Source organism: Cryptotermes secundus, unplaced genomic scaffold (genome assembly GCF_002891405.2).
Source record: "Cryptotermes secundus unplaced genomic scaffold, Csec_1.0 scaffold349, whole genome shotgun sequence".
In the NCBI taxonomy this organism is placed as follows: domain Eukaryota; kingdom Metazoa; phylum Arthropoda; class Insecta; order Blattodea; family Kalotermitidae; genus Cryptotermes; species Cryptotermes secundus.
In genome coordinates this window covers 207512-234216 of record NW_019739217.1, presented here as the reverse complement: position 1 = coordinate 234216, position 26705 = coordinate 207512, and the positions used below count along the sequence as shown (strand labels likewise).

The window sequence follows — 26705 nt, the reverse complement described above, 5'->3', positions numbered from 1 at the left end:
AAACAATATAAGCGCGTCAGTTTAAATCGTAACAGAAGAACGGATGCACCTAACGGTTTGTTTTCCTAATATTGTATTTAGACATCCTGTTGCATTAATATATAATTTAATTCACACGTATTTCCGTCTTAAATTCAACTTATTAGTCACCCTTCTTCCACATTACATGGTTCGGCTATGTACGGCCATCATCAGGTGTCTTCTGTCTTGCTAAAATTGTTGCACTGTATGTCAGAATTTCGTATCGCGTGTGAACGTGATATTTCCTAAGTAAAATAAATTGACCTTAAGTAAAACAAATGAATTACATCCCAATATTTCCCTTACTGTGTTCGTCCTCTCTTCTCACGCCGTCTCAACCGGTCTCAACCAGCACCACATTATGACAGGATCAGTACTGTTATCTGCTCTTGCAGAAGGTAAGTGCACGAAATTAGCAAATACAGTCATGCATTACGCCGGACAAACATACCCACTTAAGATGACCTGAGCAACTAAATCAAGCGTAAGTTTCCTCAGTGTGCGCCTGCTAATCTGGAAACCAGTTGCCTGCTTGAAATCAGTGACGCTTCTCGGAAGTTGCGGTTGCGTTGCAGTTGCCAGTTTCCTTGGTGTGCCCTCTCCCTAAAAACAACAAAACTCTGTGACCTTTAGTCCGCAAGCGAACTATACCGACCGAGCGACCGCCGCTTGTCGGCGAAGTTAGTGCCAAATTTAGCGGATAGAGGGTGTCGCGTGGTCAGGGCTACAAATCCCCACGGCCGTTAATTTCGGTTTTATAGACCGGAGCCGCTACTTTTCCATTCAAGTAGCTCCTCAATTATCCTCACGAGGCTGAGAGGACCCCGTTCCAGACTCACTACTTCTCATAAAATCTCGTAGCGCCGGGAATCGAACCTCGGACCTCTGGATTTCAGGCCATTAGGCCTCGTCCTAAGTGATAAATGAATCCGATTAACAATCCAAACCCCGTCTACTGTCACTTAACACGTGATTGCCGCTATTGTCACTTACGTGCAGTGAACACTGTGATCACTTGTTCCTGTGGTTAGGTCTGATGACCTCTGCCGAGTGTTTCCTATTTTCAGATGTTCTTGTCACAACTGTACGTGCGCCATTTAGAGACATCCAATGTTTACAGACTTTGGAACACTCATGACTCACTCACAATAGTCACAGCGCTCATTTGGAGTTTGGACCTCAGCAGCCAGAGGGTAGAGGTTACTCACAAGGGAAAGTGATTCATGCAGAGTCACGCTAGCTGACAGGGCCGGCCCGGGCCGACTCGCTATTTCGCGTGCATTTTTCTGGACCTCATAAACTGGTTCAACGTTGGGCAGAAGAAACAGCACAGAATGCAAATGTTTCAGAGTAGCCGGAGAACAAGACTGCCAATGTTGCCGCAATGCAACAGGTTGCGGTAATATAATAATATTGTTCAAAATTGGTGAGCATCAGGAAACGACCCGTTGGAATCAACGGCAACCTGAAAATATTGTCACGATTTCAGTGGAGCGTGACTAAGGACGGGTTTCTGATTAGTGATCGGATTTACTGAGCTTCCTGCTACATCGCGTGACTACACTTTACACTTCACTGTTACACACACTAGTGTCGGCAGTCATGTCTTCACTGCTGTTGCTTGGTAGCGGCTTCAAACAGCTTCTCACAGCAACAGCTCAAAAGACTGAACCACAGCAGTCCTCTCACTATCTCATCAACCGACTGTCTCGGCACGGATACGTAGAAAACACCGCTCCTCAGTTACAGTGCAATTGTCGTGGAAACATGTTTGTTTGCATAGACGTTACGTAGCAACGGCTGTTGCGTAATTGTTTATTTCGCGGTCGTTGCCTAGCAAAATGCCACAGTATTAATACAATATCCTGTTTGTTGCAGGTTACCTGATTCACAATCAAATAAATACAAAGAAACTTAGAATCTAATTGTTTACAAGTAACAATAAAGTTACGGGTTTGTTACAACAAAGAGTTACGTGCTGCAATATTGTTACTGCTACACAAAAGAGAGTCGGTATATCGGCAGGCTACGGGGTCTACAGCCCGTGTTCGATTCCCGACAGTGCAAGGTTTTTCTCTTCTCCTCGGAGTCCAGACCGACTCTGGGGTCCACGCAGTCTCCTATCGCATGGATGGGGGTAAAGCGGTAGGGGCGTGAAGCTGACTACTCCTCTCCATCTAGTACCGAGGTCTAGAAAGCTGGACCTATACCTTCATTAAACCATAAATTTTTCATTGCATACTGCACAAGGAAAACTTCATTATACAAGAAGTTCTGGGAAGAACGAATCGCCTATTTTCCTTTGATACGACTCGGATCGCATTGAAATTGATGCGTCCAACATGTTTTATTTTTCGCCGTGGGAACGTGTTTACCTAGCCATAAGGAAGTTTTCCGCAGACAGCGAGGTGTTCTCATGCTCATAAGCCTGCTTTAATTTTTCAGTACAAGGGAAGTAGGCTGAAATGCATCGCTAAGTAATGACGTCATCCATACATGGCATTAATAAAACAGTTTTATGCTCAAGAAGTAATGATTTCTACCTTAACAGCCTTGGCGGACAAATTCAATTAAGTGTAGACGCCATTCTGTACAGCCTTCCATGAGGATACACTCCCCTGTGTAGTTTCGAGACATTTTTAGTGTATTCCTGTTTATTTCCCTAGCAGGGCTTACCCCCGCATCAGACGTACAGACATACGCACCACAAGCGACTGCATCATTTTGTTTCATGTCTGAGGTTCTCACACAGCCTAGGTTGTAACAGCGTGTAGTTAGGAGACGGCCCCGCCTTCTGGAGGGACTTATAAACTTCCGTCTTCATGGTGTAAAAAAATCAAGAAATAAGCAGAAGCAGCAGACAGCATTATTCNCTCGAGTAAGGGAATATATATATTCACTTACTCGAGTTCAGTTACCCAGACTACATGGAACCAATTTCCAGAATATTATAAACGTTTCGGAGTAAATTACTGCCTCAATCTTCAGGGTAAGTGGAGGCAGTAAGTTCTTCAGGAACGCTGGTACAATTTACCAGGCTAGGTCATCACAATAGGCTTTTTAGTGATAACTATGTGGACACCTTTCATATTGTCATGTGAATGTGAGTGACTCTCGACGGGTTTTTGGATTGGATATTTGATTCATTGACCACTTATACACACAACTCGTGACGAAAATTATAGCGCCATTGCTAATTTTCACACTTTACAAATCACTGTTATATACACACTAATGTTCTCAGTCTGTTACTAGACGTTTCCTGGTAACGCCTTCTAACAGTTGCTATTCCCCGCTTCCGGGCTTACGTTCTGCAAGCCGCATGTATTAGAGGTCTGGTGTAGATAGTGAAACCCCCCCTCCCAAATATACCGTTTTTGCTTGTTGCTCTAGAATCATTGCTCTCACAATATTGTTTTAACGTTGAAAACGTTATTAAACAAGGGGACAAATGGCTGAAATCAGCAGTAACACTTGTGTAACCTCTTACGTAACTGCCGATAACTCAGGACCTATGGCATATCTTATATTAAAGTTATATGTAAGTGAGATAATAAAAACTGATATATCGAAATATGATGGTTGTTTTGTTCCAAAAATAAAATTGTACAATGTTTAGACAGTTACCGAAAACATGTAATAATTCTCCCAAATTTACAGACTTTCAGCCGCCTGGCACGGCTAAACCGTAAGAGATGGACCGGACATATAGTGAGTGAGGGACGTTAACAAATGCGAGCTTCCCAGAAATGCAGTCCGTTTTGGTCCATCGCTTACGGTTTCGGAGTTAGACCATTTGTTTGTAACAAGTATGGCTAATTCGGTTTCTCCGTTTAATGGATGACGCAATACTGTGACGTATCCTGGCAACGCGACAAGCAATTAATGGGTTCCGGATTAGACGATTTCGATTGATTGGATATTCACCAGGCGGAACTACAGTTAGTTGTAACACAGTCTTACTGCGACTGCAACACTTCGGAACTACGAAAAGGTTGCTGTAACTGCACCACATAAAATGAAGACTTCATTCATGACATCTTCCGACTTCCGTTTGTCTTCTGTCGTATTCTGTCTTATCTCGTTTTCTGTCGGTAATTTCCCACCCTGAGGTAGGTTCTGGCGTACCGAAAAGAAGACACCGAGTCGAACACTTGATTTCTCTGTTATGATTGAGACCTTCGCCACTAAGTAACCGAAGTTCTATTGTTGGCCTCCTTACCTTGGCAAAGTGGTCAGCAAAGCCCCGCCCACAGATGGTCAGATTGCAGCTTTCAGGCGTCATGTCACAATTCTATACGCAAGCTGCCAGCATATGACGTCACGCACTTAAGATGTCCGCTGGTAATAGTCATGCTGCATATATGAGATGATACAGGAAAAGGGAGCATTTAGAAGAAGATAATTGTAGTGATGTACCCAAACGAAGTTACTTGCGTAGCGACAGGGTTTTCAACGTCAAGCCTGGAAACCAAGGTTCCCCAAATCATTGTTTTAAGTCACAGCTTAAAATATTCGCAGAAAGACGCGAATTTACGTTGCAATCGATCAGTCATTTTCCCTCAAATTTCAGTCACTTTATATTAATTCTGTAACATTACTACTTAAACCTTGTATATTGTATGGTAACGGCTCTGTAAACAAGGGAACCAGTTGTTACGCAACAGTTCGCACAACAACAAAACTACTGTTAGAAGCGGTGTTTCCGGGGTAATCCGTGTAGTGATCAAATATACAGAAACGGAAGCCGTTCCCACGCAACGACTAGTGAACACATAGCAAACTGAGCAGACTTCGCATGTGCTCAAGTCATTTGTCGAGTGCGGCCAAGTTGCTCAGAACTAAATTTTAAAAGCAAGTGTGAAAATCGTGAACTAACCGGCACTGAAGCAAAAGTAAGGAGAATTACTCCAAGTATGAGCAAAAAGCAAGTTCCGGAAACGAGAGAAATAAATACTGAGGAAGAATTACCCTCCTCTCACACATACATCATGGATCTTCCGCCGGAAGTGATGCTTGAGATATTTTCACGGCTCAGCGTGAGAGATCTCTGCCAGCGTGTGGCCCCTGTGTGCAAGAAGTGGAGCATTCTAGCCAGACATCCATCCCTTCGGAAGGAGCTCTCATTCGGTAAAGACATTTCTAAATCCAGTGCGCTTAAGTTACTGTGGGAGTCACCTAGGTTGGGCAGATTGAGCCTGAGGGGCCGAAGTGACACGGATGCCATTCTTCAGCAAGTCTGTGAATCAAATCGCCATATAGAGACACTCGAAATGGAGGACTGCCTAGGGTCAGTGAACACACCCGAAGTGAACGGAGACATTCTGGTGAGGATTCTCAAAGGAAGCCCCAAACTGTGCCGCTTGAATATAGAGAGTACGCTTGTCAATAGTTGCGAGTTTTATACAGTTCTTGCGAGTCTTGATGAACGCATGAAATCCTTCAAAATTCTAAAAGGGCAAAAGAAGGAATGCTGTGTTACCTAAAGGGACGATCCCAGCTTCCCGTACGACAAAGAGGAATCCTGAACCAAGAATTCAAAGAAGTGGAAGAGATGATCAGCCTTATATCAGGAGACCCTAAAATTACACGTACTTGGGACTTTACTTTCACTGACTGAAATTCTGGAAGCCACATTTGTATGTGACATAGAAGCAGAAGTGAAGAGTGAAGACACTATTGTGGGTAGAAGCAGTGGCTTGAGACAAGGGCCACAAGGACTTTCATTTCACTTCTATATAATACGAACATAGGAATTCAGTCCGTACCTCACCGGAAATACGTCAAGTCTCTGCTGAAAAATCGAAGGCATTGATTTGGTTTAGGGAATGTAATCAGCCACGTCATCCCATGGAGCTGTGTCCTTGTGAAGCCACAAGTGTCTCAAGTTCTCGAGGATTTCTCTAATACTTTATGGAAGCCGAAGGCCTGTAATCGTGACCACACCGAGCGGAATAGAATGAGTGGACATTTCGAGAAGGCGGTGGTTAGAACAAATAAACAATGTAATAAACCAAATAATTTGTTTGTCTTCTTATTAGGATGCCTCCAGTAAGCTTTCCTTCACAATCTGCAGAATCTGCAATAAATGTATATGTTCAATAAGTACTGGCTCGTGTATGAGCTATGCCCAGTGGCGTAACTCATATACTTTTCTTTTGTTCACTTGGTTATCATTTTAATTCTTGCAGGTCTGTCTGGAAGAATCAGCAGTTTCGCTATTGTCTAGTGGGTTCACTGCTAGTGCATTGGTGTGTTCTTATGATTCCCTTAAGCATTGGATATTCCACTTTTATATCCCACTGGGCGCTGTGTTCATTTGTAGATCTTCATGGATTCTGTGGTTGTTTATGTACGAAGGTGCCCATTTGGGGGGGGTGGACCATAAACATGACTCTGTCTAGGCCTATTTAGGACTACACATTCCTCGATGTTTCCAATTTGGTACTTTTCACTTTGCCTACAATATTTCTGTGTGAACTCACGAGTTAAATGAATTGATTAATTCCTCATCTTCTTACTTAACTCTCGTGGGTTACATCCCGTGGCCTGTTTTCAATTCAGAATTAGTTTCTGAAAGTATGAATCTCTTTGACACTTAATAGGACTCCTTGGGCTGGGAGGGGGAGGGGCTACGCGGTAGCTTAGTTGGTCGAGGCACTATGCTACAAGCCGGAAGGTCGCGGGTTCGAGTCCAGATGAGGTGGATATTTTCAATTGACCTAATCCTTCCAGCCGTACCATGGCCCTGGGGGTCGACTCAGTCTCTTTTTTTTAATGCTAGTGGGGTGGGACTAAGTCCCTTGTACTGCAGCCACTTCTGGCCTATTGTACCAGCCCCAGATGATAGGTGAGGGTGATTGTGGAGCAGTTGATGGAATGAAGATTGGCAGGTGAAACCGATGTACTCGGAAAAAACCTGCCCCAGCGCCACTTTATCCACCACAAATCCCACTTTACCAGACCCGGGATTGAACCCGGGCCGCCGTGGTGGGAAACCAGCGAATAACCGCTTGAGATATGGCGCGGCCTTGACTGAGCATTTAACAGAAATGAGTACTAGGGATTTTCCTGGGGGGTAAAGGGCGACCAGCGCGTAAGGCTGACAACTTCACTGCCATCTGTGAGCCGATTGTCTAGATCAGTGTTCCGCAACCGGTGCGCCGTCACAAGGTGAAAGGTGTGACGCGAACTTTTACCTATTGTCAGAAATTAATTGTCGAAGTTTATTCGTTTTATTTTATCCCGGTTACCGTGTTTCATATGCTTGTAGTATTTTATTCTCAGCCACTGCACTGATGCTTGTTTATTCTTTATTACATGCTGTGATTTCTTATGTACAGTAATATTGTATTCTAAGAAATTAAACGAAAATTATTTATTCACAGTTGTTGTTATATCATAGTTTTCATTATTGATTAATTTTTATTTTTCTCGCATCTACGCAGCTTCTTTGATATGCTTGCCGTATGTTCTGTGTACGTGCTTTTCCCTAAAATTGCAGGGATTAGCATGGGGTTTCCTGTCTTTTATTTATTTTTTTTTGTATCTCCATGTCTTTGTACAATCAGTCCATTATGGGCTATAAGTATATCTTATGTGATACTTAATCTAAAGCTTAAATACTAAGGGAGAACATGTCGGGGAGAGTAATGCTCCAGTGAGCATTCTCTACGGATCTATTTCGAGTGTGACATTGTTATTTTGTGTATTGCATTTATATGAGGCGCGTCGTTAGGTCGTTTGGTTTATACATTTTCAGTCTTCTGGGCTCGTCTGCTTCGTTTAATAGTGTGGTTGCCAGTTCATTTGGATGTGCTGTTATCTTGTATTGGTATTTGCGGCTGGTGTTTGTAGTTTCTTCCCGTACTGTGGGTATGCCTAGATCGGCATGTAGCAGTCTGTTTGGGACTTACCACGCTGCATTGCCTATAGCGCGAAGCACTTTATTTAGGAATCTCTGCAACATTTGTATGTTGGATGTACTTGCAGTTCCCCATAATGGTGCGCCCAAGTCCAAATAGGCTTCAGTATTGTCTTGTAAACTAGGGGTTTATTTTCGGTAGACAGTTCTGACTTTCTGCCAATTAGCCAATGCATCTGACTGAATTTAATATCCAGTTGTTGTCTTTTGGCGAGAATATGTGTGCGCCAGGTCAACCGCCTGTCCAGGTGAAGGCCTAAGTATTTGATCGATTCCTCTTGTGGTGTGCATGTTCCGTTTAACAGTACCAAAGGACAGGTTCCGTGTCTCAAAGCGAAGGTGATATGCACGGATTTAGTTTCGTTGGCCTCAGTTCTCCAGCGCTGTAGCCATTCTTCGAATTGGTCTAAGTGCGTTTGCACTATCCGGGATGCTTCATGAGACGCTAGTATTGTGGTGTCGTCGGCATAGGTGGCAAGCATTGTTTGTCCGGTTTCTGGCAAGTCAGCTGTATATATGGAGTATAGCATAGACCCAAGGATACTTCCCTGTGGAACTCCGGATAAGACAGGGTATAATACGGTATAGGCTTCCTCGTAGTATTTAACTAAAAATTTCTGTCGGTAAGATACGACTTTAATAGAGAATACATTGGATGTGGAAGAGCGCACTTAAGTTTGTATAATAAGCCTACGTGCCAGACTATATCGAAGGCTTGGCTTATATCAACACTTACAGCTGAGCAGTAGCGCCTGTTTTCAAAATCACTATGAGTTTGGTTTACTAATCGATGTATTTGTTCTATCGTTCCGTGACCTTTCCTGAAGCCAGATTGATGTGTAGGTATGAGCTGATGTGTAGGTATGAGCTGATGTGTAGGTATGAGCTGATGACCGTCGATTTCAGGAACTAACCGTTTGAGCAGTATTTTTCCAAAACTTTGGAGAGAATCGGCAGGAGACTGATGGGTCTATACGATGCAACATCGTTTGGATTTTTTCGTGTTTTCAAAATCATGACTATTTGCGCGACTTTCCATTGACAGGGGAAGTATTCGAGTCGTAAAATTGCATTGAAGATGCATGTTAGTACTTTGAATCCTTTGTCGGACCGTTCTTTTAGTATTTTTCTGGCGATGAGGTCAAATACCGGTGCTTTTTTTGAACTAATGCCATGGAGTATGATAGTTTCTACCTCTCTTTGAGTGGTTTTATTTATTGGGAAGGCCATCTGAAACGGAGTCTCGAGCTGTTTGTTGATTTCCTCTTCAGCTGCTGGTAGTCGGGATGGATTAGGTTGGAAAACTGTGGGTAGTTGTTCGGCCAAAGTCGTAGGCTTTTGCAGGTCGGTTCTAGCCCAGGTGTTGTCTCGTTTCCTTATTGGTGGTATGTGCAGTTTAGGTTGTTTTAATTTACGGGTAGCCTTCCACAGAGAGTAATTCGTGGCTTCGGTTGAGGTTAATCATCTGAGGTATTCTTGTATTGAGCCATTTTTTAATTTATATATTGACTTTTTAAGTTCTTTTGCAAGTCTGTTGTACTTTTGTTTATCAGCTGGACTCCTTGTTATTTGCCATCTTTTTCTAGCTTTCCTTTTTTCGTGGAGTTTTTCTTTCAATTCTATGGGGCATTTTTCTGTGATGTGTGTGTTATCTCTATCTGCTGTTGCTTGCCTCGCTGCTTCTTATATGGCTTTGGTTACAGTTACCACGGCTGCTTCTATATCTAGATTGGTTTTTAGTGGCATTTCTAGAGTGATGATCTCGTCTAGTTTTTCTCTAAATGTGCTCCAGTTAGTCTTGCTGCTAGTGAGCGATGGTTTCTTTAGTTTTCCTCGTACGGAGGTTAGGATGGTCACTAGTATTGGCGTATGATCCGAGGTGAGCTCCACACATGATTCAACGAGAATATTTTTTGAGTTGATTCCTTTTACGATGCAGAAGTCAGTTAGGTCTGGTATTTTCTTAGGATCAGACGGCCAGTACGTAGGTTGCCTTGTTGTTATACAAATTAAGTTATTGTTTCTAATAGATTTTTGTAGTTCCCTGCCTTTGGTTGTTGTGATTCTTGAACCCCAGATTGTATTCTTGGCATTAAAGTCTCCGCCTACTGGGAATCGATTACCTAATGTCTTCAAGAAGTTGGTGTATCAACGTATTTGTTATTATATCTGGACGGGCAATACATTGATGCCCTTGTCAGTTGTCCTGTGCTGTCTTCTGTGGTGACACTGGTGGCTTGCATGTTGTTAAGCCTGTATTTAGCTCGTTCATGGTGTTTGATTGTTTGTTTTATAATTATTGCCGTGCCTCCGTGAGCTGTATTGTCAGGGTGATTTGTGCTATATACATTGCATTTTGGTATCTTTATGTAACTTCGGTCAGTGAAGTAAGTTTCTGAGATTAGGAGTATGTCTAAGTTGAAGTTTTGTATGAATGTCTTTATTTCTTGAGCACGTTGGCACAAGCCGTTGGATTCCATTCTGCGATTTTTAATAGAGGAGCCATTATTTAGTTTCATTGATGAGGGTCGACATAAGATTTATGAGGGTACCCATCTGATCCATTAGCGTCTTCATCATTTGGCGGAGTTCAGCTAGATCATTAGAAAGTTGTACCATGACGCTGGGAGTGGTTCGACTTTCTTGTGTTGCGGTGGTGTTCGGTGGTCCCTGTGTTGCTTGGGAATATGTTATTCTTGTCTGAAGTGGTCTGATTTGTATTTTTCGTTCTCGTAATGTCGGGTAGAATTTCTGTTGCAATTCCTTGTGTACTAAGCAGCCTCTGTAGTTGGCTGGGTGGTGATCACTGAAATTTACGCATTTGATATTGGAATCTTTTGTTTTTCTTGGGCATTCTTCTGTTAGATGTTCTGCTGCACATTTGACAAATCTGGGGCTGTGCCGGCGAAAGTTTTTCGTATGCCCATATCTTTGACAACGTTTGCACTGGGGAATTTCTCGCTTGACGTGGGGGCTTCGAATTGTACTTTTGTGTTTAAGAGTAAATCTGGCTTGTATATTTCTTTGTTATTTTCATTTGGTTTTAAGTCTATAAAATACAACGGTAGTGGTATTTTTGTGTCGCGTTGTCTGATGTTCCAGATGCTTGTTACTTCATGCCCTTTTTCTTGGAGACTTACCTTTATTTCATTTAACTCAGTTGTAGGGTGGATATTTTTAAGGACTACTCCGAATCCTCTTTCATTTCTGGGTTTATAGGTATGAAATTCTGTTTGCTTTTCTGTTAGTGCTTTTATTATTGTTGTGTATGTGTAACTTTCCAGGGGTTGCACTTTCACTTGACTGCTGTATAGTGTTTTCAGTATGTACTTGTGCTGGGCAATAGAATTTAGCAACTCAACCAGTGGTTCTATATTTTTAACGTCTGATACAAATATTGGTGAGGGCTTTGGTTCTGTTTGAAGATTCTCCTTCCGTAATTTCTTCGCCTGTGAGAGCACTAAATCTGCTGTTTACTGTTGCTGTGTCTCCTAGCCAATATTCTTGCTTCTTTGATGAATCAGGTTCCTCGGGGTTCCTACTTTTTTTTCTACTGTGTGCAATTCGTTGCCACTGATATTTTGGGTTTGAGTTTGGTATGTATGTTGGGGTTTGCGGAGTTAATGGGTTTATTACAGGAACTTGAGTATGATTTTGTGGCTGGCTGCTGTATACTATCGAATTTTGTGGGTGTGCTTGTAAAGGCACTGGTTGTGAAAATGCCGAGTTCATCGGCATTTGACTACGAGGCAGCGGTGGGAAATTCATATCTGGCTGGGCTGCTATATACGGCCCATAGTTGGGCGTATAGTCTGTTGTAACGTTAATGTAAATGTACTTACAGTTTGTTCACTATTTCAGTTGGAAGATAATGTAGAATTTTTAAACTTGACCTTAGAGGTCGAGTGTATGTCACTGATAACTCGAGCGCACAGTTGTTACCTGGTAACTAAACTTAACAGTGAAAGTTCACCAGCTTCCGTGTTTACGTGTGTACTCCTCGAGCGTCACGCGCAGAATCCTGTCTTTTATAGCGCTGTTTCGGTAGTTGCCCCTGTTTGTTAGAAGTTAGGGCTTCTTCAACTTTATGACTTTCTTCCTGTAACGATGCACCTTCCGATTGTTGGACTTCATTTAAAATTATAAATATTTGAAAAATAAGTCGGTATAGTGTGACTTCTTCCATTCGAAGAGTAGAGATCCAGCGTTTTACAATTGTTCAGTTCTGTCACAGCTGTGCTCTGAAGTAGTTCGGAAATTTTGGTTCCTAGTTAGAGAATTACAGATGGGTCCTTTGAGATGTCCCCGACTGTATGACCACTTGCTGACGGCAATAAAGTGGTGATGGAGACAATTAAAGAACATTTAGAAATGCTGCAGCAGAAATTCAATAAGTATTTTGGAGAGAGTGTACAAGATTTCGACTGGGTTCGTGATCCATTCGTTGCGAATTCAGAACATCTTTCGATTAATATACAAGAGGAACTCGCAGATTTAAAAGCATACAGAACATTGAAACTAAAACTTCTCGAAGTGCCTTTGGATACGTTTTGGTTGGCAATAAGGAGTGGATACCCGGCTATCTCCGAGATGGCAGTTAATGTGTTATTGCCATTTTCAACTACATATTTGTGTGAACTGGGCTTCTCGACGTTAACTGAAATAAAGACATCAAAGAGGGAGCGGCTCAAATCCATCGATGAAGAAATGAGACTTGCTTTGTCAACGATTCCACCACGGATCAGTCGCCTGTGTGCAGCTACGCAGGCGCAAGTATCACATTGAAGGTATGAGTAGAATTACTGTATTTACTTTAATAGTAATAGAAGTGTATTGTCTACACTCTACAGTGAATTAAAGTTCATTAATTGTTAATAAATGCACGAGTCGATTTCTGTTTAATGATAATAAAATAACAATATAATAATATTATAGCAATAAGTTGATCACGTTACGTATTTATATTAATTGTCTGATATGCGTTTTTGAGGGAAACAACATTTTGGTGTGCCGTGTTGAGTCATGGATACTTCATGGTGTGCCACGAGTAGAAAAAGTTTCGGAACACTGGTCAAGATAATGTGGGACCCTCGACGTCTCACAACCCTATGGAATTCCATTACCTGTTCCAGGGATAGCTTTACCTTTTACTCTGGACGGAGATCAGCCCTTTTCAAGGCCTCTCACATACGAGACATCATAGAAAACAACGCGTCAAACAATTATTCTATTGTTGCGTATATACATTCGTTGCCGCGGCATCGCGTTTACTGGGTCGTTGCCTAGCAATAGAGCCGTACACGAAACAACATAGGAATTGGAGTGCGGTGTTTTCTCTGCGTACCTACCTAAATTATATACAGAGGACAGCCAGAGTTCCGGCTTTCTGACGTTATGTCGCATTCCACACATTTATATGGTATTATAATGTCCTTCTCTTCTGGTTCCATTATTCGGCTTTCAAGAACTGGGAATTGGGATAGAAATTCACACGGACACAAAGACGTCAAGGCGATCCGATGAACCTCCTTTTATTTCTTTCAAAATAAGGAAAAAAGTTTGAACGTAAAGTATACTTAGTGCTCGTAACTTTAGCGCTGTTGTGGAGCACGCGAAGCTGTAAGCTAGCTGTGGTGACGTTCAGAGCTACTCCCCGAGCGGAAAACATTGCCTACGGAGACCAACTGACAAGCAACACAACGTACTATACACCTGACCACACTCCAAAACGCTACATTCCAAACTGGTAGTACCCACGCTGACGTAAGCTGATAAGACTGCTCCCCCACCTCCGCGAGAAATGGTATGTGTTCTCTACTACGGCAAGGGTTCCCAGGCACTAACAGTAGCTGTTCGTGCACCGAGAGATACTGGGACACAATATCGCATTGTTCGAGTGCGCGTCTAAGATTGCATGTTCACGGGTTCTGCAGCAAGTGGAACATAAGGAGTTCCTTGAGTCTGTCACTTGGCAAGTGCCAGGTAAGAAGTAAAGCCCCTGTCATATGCAACAATGCACTGACTGATCAGAGTTGTCTCAAACCCAGGAGGGGCGGTCACAGATGAGTATGAAATAATGGTGGAATTGAGACTAGCATGAGGAAACCGAAGAAACTCGGATATAAGTCGCTTCAACCACCACGGATCTCACATGAAGTCACTCTACGTGGAGAAGCCAGCATCCAGCCATCTGAGCTATGGCACTGCTGTCTTCCAGGAACTCCATCAAAACAATATCATTTCAGTTCCTATTGCACAGGGAACACCACATAGAAAAATAAGCCTCCGACAAGCCTTCGTTGGCGCAGGAACATCTTTACCTAGTTGTTACTTAGCAACGACAAAGGAATAAACAAACAAGACATATAGACACACGCGTCCAACAAGTCTTCCATTGTTGCGCGTACAAGTTGTTGCGGGAACGTGTTTATTGAGCCGTTACGTAGCAACAATAGGAGGGATATACATACACGGTGTGCCCAGGATCCGTTAGGACTCATTTTTTTTTAATTCGCCCTGCAATGCCATCTGTTGGCGAGATGTGGCGTTAAGATTCTTAAAGTTTCAACTGTGGCTCTCTATAATTTCAAAGCGCAAGCATCCCTGCATCATGTGTTCTGACCTTGAATGTAACGGTACTGTTCTGACCGTTCTGACGCTCGTCGGAAAGTGACGGTTGAACAGAGAGACAACATTACAAATTTTGTTTGAAGCTAGGCAAAACAGCCGGAGAAGCGTATGAAACGATGAAAAGTGTGTACGGTAGTGATTGTTTGAGTCGCTCGAACATTTTTCGATGGTATGCTATATTTCGTGACGGCAGGGAGGACATTAAAGACGCTCCACGTGCATCAAAGCCGAGAACAAGTCGCACTGAAGAAAATGTGAAAAAAGTGACCGAAATCCTTGTATCAGACAGATGTGTTTCTGCAAGACTCATCGAGGAGCTTTTGGGAATACCAAAAAGTAATGTGCATCAAATTTTGACCGAGGATATGGGCAAACGGAAGGTCTGCGCGCAGTTTTACCCGACGCGCTATCAGACGATGAAAAACATACCAGAGTGGAACACTGCAAAGACGAGTTATGGTTGGCCTAAAGTGATACAAATTTACAAAATCGATTGTTACTGGTGACAAGACATGGTGTTTTCAATATGAGCCTCTCACAAAGCGGCAGAGCGCAGCGTGGTTGAGTCCAAAGAAGCCGAAACCAAAGAAAGTGCGCTTGCAAAAGAGTCGAGTAAAACACTGCTAACCGTTTTCTTCGATTCCAAAGGAATCATTCACAAGGAATTTCTGCCAGAAGGTCAAACAGTGAATTTTGATTATTATCTCGGAGCCCTCAAAGATTTGTGGGCGAGAATTCTTCGAATTCGACCTGAATATCGAGAGCAAGGTTCCTAGTAGCTCCTCCACGACAATGCCCCACCCCACAAATCGAAGATCGTGTTCGATTTTTTGGCCAGAAAAGGGATCACAGCCTTTGATCATCCTCCGTATTCGCCAGATTTGGCTCCAGCAGATTTCTGGTTGTTCCCAGAAGTTAAGTTGGCGATGAAAGTAGGCCGTCAAGAAACCATCCATGACATCCAAAGGGAATGTACCGCAGTTTTAAATGCGATTCCACAAAAGGAGTACAGTGACTGTTTTCGAAAACTTTTCAATTGATTCCAGTTATGTATTGATTCAGAAGGAGACTATTTTGAATAAAAAGAGTGAAATTCTGAAAATAATTCACGTCTTGTATTTTTAATGAATACAGCCCTAACAGAACCTGGACATACACTACATATAGACACAGAGACTGACAGAATACCGTGTGGAGGCTGAGTTGAATACCTCCACCGTAGCCCTGCGAATATCAGAAGGCAATGGAAGGGAACCAAGTGCTTGGGGGGTATAACTAGGCTATCCTGTTCCTTGGGGGGGGGTGTAAATACGGGAACCTGACCCTCCAAATTCGGGGGGTCTTGAATCTGGGAGAGTAAAATGTGATCATGTGTTCCGCTAGACTCGGACCCGAGAATGTATGTGCTGGCGAGGACCAGCAACTATTGTAAACGACAGACTCATCCTCTCGTAAGAGATTATGTTACATAAGGACTATAACCGCAAGTGTTCAGTTGGAAAAAATACTGAACGTGAGTATCGAGGGTAGCTGACGCCAAGACGAACTGATTGGCGGTAAACAGCCAGTCGCAAAGTTACCCTGACTCTAACTCTAAGAGGAATTTATGAAGCAAGCCGTTGAGATAAGCTCAGGTTCCATGACACACGTACCGAGTTTCGTGAAGAGAGGTTAACGTATTCAAGTTAATGGGGCTCTGGGAGAAACAGAGACAGACGGCATGGAGATTGCATAAGCCTTCTTTTATTCTTTTTTAAACTGAGGGAAGTAGGCCAGAGCGAACAGTTACTGTAATACTGTTTAAGGAAATAATCGATGTTTACTCTAAGAATTCTGCGGACCACATAAGACCAAAATATAGAGAATTCTCAAAGTCTTTCACATGGATAATTTATTGACGCTGTCAGCCAATAGAAAGATCGATGATAAATCTCTCGAAAAGATTTAGAAGGAAGTAGTCGTGGACTAATCGACATATTAGGCCGGCATTTGGCTGGAGGGAAGTCATGAAGACTGCCACCTTCCGGGTAGTGGCGCGGTGTAGATCTTGTGTGAACCTACGTTTCGGAGGAACGTATCGCCTTCAGGGTATCGAGGAACCAGCGTGAGCAGGTGGCTGCAGACTGAGCCACCAGTCGGAAACACCCAGTTGTATAAGAAGAGACCTCCCTCCCTGAAGGTGAGTGGGCTACAGTCATGATTGCAGAGGTCCCTTCCGAGATTCGAATTGAGAGTTTCCAGAGTATGAATGAAGGGTGTAACAGTTACGACAACTTGTTTGGTCTTTGTGCTGCAGTCAGAGTGATACATGGAGTAACCAGTGCGCTTGATAACCCAGCTTGTGACAGGTGCCCACAAACATCCTGTGTGACCGTGAGGCCATAGCTTATTTAAGATTTCGTTACCTGGGTCAGTGTTTTTGGAACCATGTACCTTTTATGACGCCTCCATAAGCAGGGTCCTACACTTTTTTAATAAAGGGCTAATCCAAGGGGAAGCACAATAGATCATTTAAGGTCGCAGTGCGGGGGCCGGCTATTCTGGCCCACCCTTACATACATACAACCACTGCGCTTTAAAGTTAGCGAGGGTTCAGGTTCACGGGTGAAGTAGGTCGGAATCATTGCGCGAATTGGAACGAGAGGTCGTCGCATTATCAGTATAACTTTCTGACCTCACGGGTCACGCGTGCGTCTCAACTAAAAATACGATTTCAGGACAGAATAATTATATTTCCTCTTAAAATGGTAACAGCTATTGAAACTATTAACAAAATACAGGATGAATCGTATAGAACAGGCCCGATGAATTTGCTAATAATTCCGCAGGTGATGCATATAACCGCTCACAATTACGACATAATAATCCGTGGGCCGTGCTGAGTCGAATGGTGGGCTCATGATCCGGCAAATGGCAGCCCTTATGCTGCAAGGTCAAGGACAATGCCGAAACGTGTCTGCAGTGCGCAGGCGACAGTCATGGAGTACACTGTTGAACAGGGAGTGTTTCTAATGCCTGCTTGAAAACGGCGGACACTTTCAACACCTGCTCTGATCACGGCACACAATCCAAGATAAGATATGTGTAAATTACTTTAATATCTGTATGGTATATTTTATACTACACCTCATTTCGTCGGGCCGGTTCTATATGAATCACCCTGTATCTCCTTGGAGCTGAATGCTTCTCGAGAAGCCATCAGTTGCTCAGCTACTCAAGGATTTCGAAGCATTTTATGGAATCCGTAGGTTCATTACCGTGTTCACAAGAGCCCTCCGTTGGTCCCTATCCTGATCCAGATCAATCCAATCTATACCATCCAATCCATTTAATAATGTCCATCTACCTACGCCTTGGTCTTCCCAGTGGACTCTTTCCTTCTGGCTTTGTAACCAATATCATACATGCATTCCTCTTCTCCCCATTGGTGCTGCACGCTCTGCCCATCTTGTTATTTTTGACATGTTAATTCTAATTATAGAAGAGCCGGGATAGCGTAATCGGTATAGCGATTGGCTACTGGCTTGATGACTGTGGGGTCAGAGTTCGTGTCACAGTAGGATCAAGAATTTTCTCTTATTCACAGCGTCCTAACCTGGGCCCACCCAGCCTCCTATCCAGTTGGTACATGGGGTTCTTTCCCCGGGGGTTAAGCGGCCGTGGTATGAACCTGACCATTCACCCCCAATTAGTGTCGAGGTCGAGAGCATGTAGATCTATACATCCACTCCCCTATACGCCTTCATGACGTAGTGCTTAATTAATTAAGCGCAGGGACAACTTTACCTGTACCTGTAGTTCTAATTGTACTTTGAGTGAGTACAAGTTGTGAAGCTCCTCATTATGCAGTTTTCTGCAGCCTCCTGTCACGTCCTCTCTCTTCTGCCCAAATGTCCTGCCCTCTCGGAGAGGCTTCCCTCGCGTTTCTTCTTCTTGTGTCGACTTGTGGTTACACTCCTCTCCCCCCACCCACATTGACAGGATTAGCGGGCTGCAAGCCCAGCGGCACGGGGTCACAACCTCGCCACATGTACCTCTGTGTGACGCCGTTCCAAATGCCTGACTGCAAACCAAGTGCAGAGTTCAGATCTGAACAGCTGAGGTTCAGGGAACTTGCGGTACTTATCAACAGTTTCATCATCGGTGGTTTCTGAATCCGTGTAGTCGGGTAAAATAAGTTCACCTCTGCTGTCTCAAGTTCTGATAGCTTCGCTTAATTTTCGACTCTGAGCATGGAGGCTGTAATTTCCTGCGAAATGGCGAGTCAACTTCTACCAGATTATACGACGTAAAATCTGAAGAAATTACGAACACTCGTCAGAGTTCATGGTCCTTTCCTTCAGTTCTGGTGTCACAGATGTTCTTACAAGTGTCCTGGTCTCGCATCCAGATTAACACAAATGCGAAGCTCTTCTGCACAATTGAGTACGAACTCATGAAGGCGTAGGGGGGCATAGCTCCACATATATTTCACCTCGGCAATGGATGGAGTTGAATGATCACCTTCACGCCACCCCTACTCACTGGGTAGGAGGCTGGATGGGCCCCATACCTTGTCAGGATGTTATGAAGAACAGAATGAAATCTCCTGCCTCTATCTGGAATCGAACTCCGATTCCTCGGTTCTCTAACCTGCAGCTCAGTGCCTGTACTGACTGAGCTATCATGACTCCTATATTTATCATATAGGGTAAAGGGGGGAATTACCATCAGACGGATAATAACGCCACTAGCATTATATTTCAGTTTCAGTCACACAATATATAGTTCTATATTACGACATGTTTCGGCCACTTTTGGGGCCATCATCAGGTAGGACTCATACAGTCACTCTCAACTCTCTGCTATTCCCTTTCCACTGGGCAATGTGTACAATTGGGGAAGGTCATATTGTTGCTTATAACGTAGATTTTTAGTTTCTAGACTTAAACATATACTGTATAAACTATATAAACTTTTGTCCGGTTGTTCCGAAAGGTATGCTTTATTCGCAGTAGAAACGTCTTTAAAGTTTGCAAATTTTACCTTAGAATCTTAATTAAATTAAAATATATAGGATAGTTTGAAATAGTTAAAATTAGACCAATATTGGTTAATTGTTTTTTTATTTATTTAGATATGCAGCCTTGTGAAATGGTCATGTCCTTGATGAGCACGGCAGAACCAGGTTCCCTTAGGGTACATGTATTCGCTGATTTGTGGTGCTCTGGGATAGACATGTGCCTGTTATGCTGTTACATGGGCGCTATAATAATGTTTGCCATTAGTTGGTTGACTTCCTTGGGCCGCGCCATAGCTCAAGCGGTTAGTCGCTGGCTTCACACCGCGGCGGCCCGAGTTCGATCCCGGGTCTGGTCAAGTGGGTTTGTGGTGGACAAAGTGGCGCTGGGGCAAGTTTTCTCCCAGTACTTCGGTTTCCCCTGCCAATCTTCATTCCACCAATTGCTCCACAATCACCCTCACCTATCATCTGGGGCCGGTACATTAGGCCAGAAGTGGCCGCAGTACAAGGGACTTAGTCCCACCCCACTAGCAATAATAAAAATAGTTGACTTCCTTACCTTGTTTATATTTTGATGTGTTCAAGGTGCGTGCTGCTTGTGTAGTACTGATGTTGCGGGCGATCGAAGAGGTTTACGTGATTTGTGATAATATTGTGCTGCTATCTACGTACAGCGTGAATATTGAAGTGCTTTTGTTATTGTATAATGTTGTGGTTATATACTGCCTCAAGGATTGGGTTGTTGAGATCAAAAAATACTTCGTTCATTTATTTGTTTTACTTACAAAAGATGTGATATTTCTCTATTATTCATGCACGTATTCCGTATTCCGTATTGAGGGGGTGGGTTTCCCCATGCACTTAGACCGGTTACTGGTCCATTGTGTGTCCCCCTTTAATTTCTACTGTCTCCATACCCTACCGGTACTGGTGCTTACTATCAGTCCCTTTCTGCCAGCGAGGTTCCAACCTCTTACTGGCAGTGGTATCTAATAGTTAGTCCCTTTCTGTCAGCGAGGTCGTCCCTCCTCTGGCAGGGATTCCTAGTCCCTTTCTGCCAGCAAGGTTTCTACCCTCTACTTGGCAGTGGTATCTAATACTTTAGTCCTTTTCTGTCAGAGAGGTCCCCCCTCCTCTGGCAGTGGTACCTGATACTTCCCCCATCTACCGGAGGAATTGGAAACTAGTTGGGCGGGAAACTTGGCCTAATTTTGCTCAGAGGTCTCCTAGAGACACGAGGTTCTTTTACATGCCGTAAATCTACGACACGGAACCCACGGCTTAAAGTTCCTCCCGGAGGACTTGTTCCCTGAATTTTTCCGCCCTTAAAAATTCCACGACATCCGCCGGGTTTTTGAACCCGCGTACCTTGAGTCATGAGGTGGGAACTTTACCCCTAGACTACGGAGGCCGCTATTCATGCACGTATGTCTACCCCTTTTAGCTGCCACGTGTGGTGCATAGGTGGACGTATCTTCATTCTATTTTATTGGAAGCATATATTCGTTAAATCGTGTTTTGAATGAATGTCCTGTTTCACCTGTATATTGTAGAAGACTTGAGTTTATACACGCCATTGTTGTCACTGTACTGGTTTACTTGCACGTGTTCTTGTGTCGGATTGGTAGTCTGACATGCTGTTTTTATATTGATGTCTTTAAATATGTTGACCACTTTTCTGATTTCTTTACCGAAATATGTAAATGTGGCCCATTTCTCTTGTTTTTGTTATTAATTGTGTTGATGTGTTGTATTACCATTGTTCAATTTTATTTTAAGACGTTATTTATTTGGTATCGGTTTTGTTCTAAAATGTATCGTATTGTGTACTTTTTGTGTTTCTTTCTTCCCTTTTCATAGGGTGTGTGTCAAGTCTGTTAGTCATGTAGTTAGTTAGTGGCATTTTGTGTTGTATTGTGTAACATGAGATGTTATACATTACTGTTGCTGTTGCTTATCGGTGGGCACTTCTATGTCATGTTATTTCCGATTCTTCTGATTGTAATGTCAATGAAATTGATCATCTTCTTCCATGGTGATCTCTATTTTTGGGTAGATTTTTAAATTAATGTAAAGTGAGATTTATGTCTTTGAGTTTATCATTTTGTACGCTAGTAACATATCATCCGCGTATCTAAAATAACCTATTATTTTGTATTATATATGCCATTACATTCTGTGAATTGTATGAATACTTTATCTAATATTGCTGAGGAAGGGGCAACCGTTGCTACTCACTGTTCTTGTCGGTAACAGTTTTAACAAGGAAAAGGTAAAGTTGTTCCTGTGCTTAACTAGTGAGGCACCACGCCAGGACAATTTATTGGGGGGGGGGGGNATAGAGTCACGTTTTGACCTTGGAACTAGTTGGAGGTGAGTGGTCAGCTTCACGCGCCGGCCGCTTTACCCCCGGGAACGAGCTCCCTGCACCTAATAGATAGGAGGTTGGGTGGGCCCCACATTCGGTCTGGACGCTGTGAAGAGGAGAAAAACCGTGGAACTACCGGGACTCAAACTCTTGCCCTTCGGCAGTCCAGCCCGTAGCCAGTCGCTGTACCGACTGAGCTATATTGACTCTGGTCTTCATGTAAAATTTACGTAACGTGTATACCCATTGCTAGGCAACTGAACGATAAACACCTTCCCGCTTAAGCGCGTGACAACAATACGGGACCGTTGCTAGACAACAGCCAGCTCTCCACTGAACTAACTGGGTAGCGAACACGTGGGAACCCAAAAAGAGGCGTTTGAACAACAGAGGTTGTGTTCTTTATGTTGTCCGTGCCGCGGCTCTATAAAGATCCTCCCAGAATAACCCTGCGAGTCGTAGGAGGCGACGTAAAGGGAAGTCTCAAATCTGAGACAGTAAAATATGGTCTCTAGTCCCAAGGGACTCGGACCCGAGAAACACTGCGCTGGCAAGGACCAGCAGCATATACAAAACACAGACCCGTCATCTCGTCAGAGAGGGCGCCCAAAAATAAGACCGTATCAAACAGTAATAAATATGTGGTCATGAGCCCCAGATGGTGCTCGGCACAAAGACTTACTATCAGTCGCAATGTGACTTTGATTTAACAACTGAGAGCACAAGGGCGAGAATGGAACCTGTCCTGGTGATTAGCGATAGTGTTGTAATTGGCTGTAATTGTAAAGAAGAGTAAATAAACCCAATCATAAAATCCAGAACCCATTATTATTCGTCACGCAAACCCCCCTTATGTAACAACATTTTTGATTGATTTCACAAATTTTAAACAACACCATGTTGTGTATAAAATTGAATGAAGTTGTATCCAAAGATTCTAGAGTTGTGACATACAGACAGACACACATAACGAAGCTAATTGATGGATATCTTCAGCTTTTCGTTGGGGACTCCCCAGGAATGAAGCATTGTTACCAGTAACAATGCTGAACGTCGAGCTGTGTGGACCGTTACGAGTAACACACTTCGTGACAGGAGGCGGGCCCTCAGGGTGCAGCAAGTGCCATCATGTCCTGACTTATGCCTGGCCCACCCTCGACGACAGGGCGCCGGGCATCACACGCCCACACATCCGGGCCACCTTCACGATGTCTCCTTTGGAAGGTCAGAGACTAATTAACTCTTCACAATATGGCTCCTCTCTGCCTCGCCACTCACCAGAATGTTCAGTGCGGTAATTGCAGGAGATAACAGTCGAACTTACAAATTCCGAAATATATGGACAGCCTCCAAATTGTTTAATTTTCTATAAATCCTATACACATTCTGTTCCCCATTCGTGCTACATGCCCTACGTATCTTATCCTCCTTGATGTGATCATTCTAATTATATTTGGCGAGCAGTACAAGTTATGAAACTCCTCGTTATGCAGTCTTCTCCAACCTCCCGGCACTTCGAGCAGCAAAACCTCCTGAAGAAAATCCCGTCTGTTTAACGGGATCTCTCGTATGGAGTCCGCGGTTCCAATCGCGCCCTGGGAATGGAGCCTAACAAATTTTTAATGATGATATTTAATTATGTGCCTCACCCTGAGATGGTGAGGCACCCTCAAATATACTTAGACACGGTTTAGAATATTGTAATATATCACGTTTCAATTTATTGTACCATATAGAGCCGTTGCTGGGCAACGACCATGAGATAAGCAAATGTACAAGAGACGTTACCGAATAACGCCATCACAAACTAATATTCCCACGGAAACAACTAAACTACAACAATGAGGAGCCATGTTTTCTGTGCGGTCCGTGCCGAGGGGATTATGAGCGGGACAAGTTGGGAGCTGCGATTAATCTCAGTGAAGAGAAGACTAGAAGGTTGGTGTGAGATGGCCGCCAGACTGGCAGTTATTCAGAGCAATGATTCAGTTGTGGTATACACGTATTTGATAGCCGGTAAGGAAGTAAGCAGAGGGCATTGTTAGGATCTGTTACCAGGAGACGACTGGCGGAAACAAACTGAGGATACTTAGTCAGTAGAGTAAGTTGGTTGGTGAGTGAGCGAGTTAGTTACAGAACTGCTGCGGGTCAATTGTTGTGAGCTGCTGCTATTAGGAACTGGTAGCTGAGGACGAGGATACGTCAGGAACTTAGAGTAAAGGAAACGTCCTCTGTTGGTAGTCACTTCCAGGCAACGACTGATGACCACAGCAAACTGAGAAGACTTAATGTGTGCTGTAGTGAACTGTAAAGTGCGTTTATTTGCTATAGCGCTATAGTTACTTGCAGTTCCGATCTGTAAGCGTTCAATAAATGGAATTACCAATCCAAACCCCGTCTACAGCCACACTCAGTCAGTCTAAATATGCTCATCTGCTAGCTGAATAATTACGTACCATACAGAAGGGGAGCTGGAGTAGCTCAGTCGGTATAGCGACGGGCTACGGGCTACGGGCTGAATGACCGAGGGGTCGGAGTTCGAGTCCCGGTAGCGTCAAGAATTTTCTTTTATCCACATCGTCCAGACCAGTTCTGTGGTCCCCTCAACATCCCATCCAATGTGCACCGAGGATTGTTTCCCCGGGGCTCAAGATGCCAGGGCGTAAAGCTGACCACTCACCTCCAAGAATATATGGATCTATACATCCATTCCCCTATACGTCTTCGTGGCGTAGCGCTTAATTAGTTAAACATGGGGGGAAACTTTACCTTTTACCACACAGAAGAATATTTCTCCAGCATATTTTCACGCGCGCGCGCATGCGCACATACATATATAGAGTGTTTAACCGTAGAGGAAACCTGACAGCAGCGTAGAGCGGATGGAACGTTTCTCCGCGACTGCTGTGCCCCTCCCCGCTAGCGAGAGTCCAGTCGTGTCGCTGCTACTCTCATGCACACATTTATAGGAATACTGTAAAAAGATAACACGAACTTACCGTGCTTTATAACAGGTGCTGAAATGACGCTGCTGTCAGGTTCCTCTATCATTGAACGCACTGTATGTACAAAATTGGGCACTGTGGTCACAGGAAATGTCACAGAGGAATTCTTAACACTAGCGTCCACACTAGTCGTTACGCGAGCTGGAAGAAGTCGGCGCCATTTAAACGAGAAGACAATTTAATTCACCAAAAGCGCCACATTCTCACATCATGCGCGCGTAGCTGCGGCAGGACAGAAATCCTTTGTATCCATATTTGAAATTTGTGTAAATCTGAATTGGTATGAAACAGAGCACAGCAAAGTTCTCGGCTAGACTTAACAACCGTTAATAAACGGGGTTCGTCTTGAACTAACTTCTCATCGGGTGTCCTTGCGAGATTCTGTGTCCTTTGGACTTTGATATCGACGCCAATAACGTGGCTGTTGACCTTCGGATCATGACATTAGTAACTATATAATTCAGAAAGAAAGAAAACCTACGAACTGCTTTTGTTCGAGACCAGGTACTCGCATCAGTTGACTGTGAACAGTAGACAGTTTGTTTCTTGCTGTGGGGGTGAGACAGTCCAGTTGGTTCGGCAGCTATTATTTGGCCTATTGTACCAGCTCCGGATGTGATAAATGAATGTGTAGCAGGTGGTGGAATGATAAATGGCAGGGGAAACCGAAGTACTCGGAGAAAACCTGCCCCAGCGCCACTTTGTCCACCACAAATCTCACTTGACCAGACCCGAGATCGAACCTGGGCCACCGCGGTGGGAAGTCAGCGACTAACCACCGCGGCGGCCCGGGTTCGATCTCTGGTCTGGTCAAGTGGGATTTGTGGTGGACGAAGTGGCGCTGGGGCAGGTTTTCTCCGAATACATCGGTTTCCTCTGCAAATCTTCATTCCACCAACTGCTCCACAATCACCCTCACCTATCATCTGGGGCTGGTACAATAGGCCAGAAGTGGCCGTAGTGCAAGGGACTTAGTCCCAACCCACTAGCAATAAAAAAACGATATGACCAAATGGCTGGTCCGCTGTTCCCTGTTATGGCTTTATGGGCAGATTTACACCTCAGATGTCCGCACAATTTGAACAGTCGCTAAGTAAATTTGAGACGCAAGTGTATCCAACAGTTCTAACGGGAAGGTACATAGCTCCTAGTAAAACATAAAGCTATTCCTGTAACAGGCCGTGAAGGGCCATAGGGTTGTGAGACGTCGAGGCTGCCACATTTTCTAGACAATCGGCTCACAGATGGCGGTGACGTTGTCAGACTTACGCGCCGGCCGCCCTTTACTCCCCATGAAGATTCCTGGTGCTCATTTCTGTTAGAGGCTGAGTCGACCCCAGGGCCACAGTGCAGCTGGAAGAGTTAGAGGTCAATTGAAAAATAAAATGGCCTCATCGGTAATCGAACCAGCAACCTTCTGGCTTGTAGAATAATGCCTCAGCCAACTACGCTATCGCATGCCTCCACGTAGTCACCAGTAATGGTTTCAAAAGCCTACTAATTCGATGTCCTTATCAAAATTTAAGGAGGCTCAAGCCCCATGAAGTGGCTTCACAGGTGATGTTCATATTTCTAGAATAGTGATATGTTAATTATAGTAATTTCCGCGAACATTTGTGCTGCGCTCCGCGTCGGCAGGGACTACTGAAATCCGAGTACAGCTCGTGGACGTTGAGCTGTGATTGCAGTTTCCATATCAGTAGACGGAGTGAAACAGACGCATGACCTAGACGCTGCTAAAGGGCGTGTTTGTGT

At 43.8% G+C, this 26705-nt stretch overlaps 1 protein-coding gene across 6 annotated transcripts in view; it reads right to left on the bottom strand.

The window, feature by feature from the left end:
* The window catches only part of LOC111871711 (lipase 3), a 41262-nt gene extending 15973 nt beyond the window's left edge, over nucleotides 1-25289 (bottom strand). The window contains exon 1 of one of the 6 annotated variants that reach the window (XM_023864988.2): nucleotides 24945-25289. Coding sequence is in view for 1 of the 6 variants with exons in the window: in XM_023864987.2 (XP_023720755.1) it covers nucleotides 24402-24404 (3 nt within the window). In the remaining 5 variants the exon portion in view is untranslated. Of the gene's footprint in view, nucleotides 1-472; nucleotides 526-1014; nucleotides 1144-20136; nucleotides 20206-24401; nucleotides 24423-24944 lie in introns of those variants that run through there. The other 5 variants (XM_023864990.2, XM_023864987.2, XM_023864991.2 and 2 more) reach the window with 5 other exon arrangements.
* Between the last annotated feature and the right edge of the window lie 1416 nt (nucleotides 25290-26705).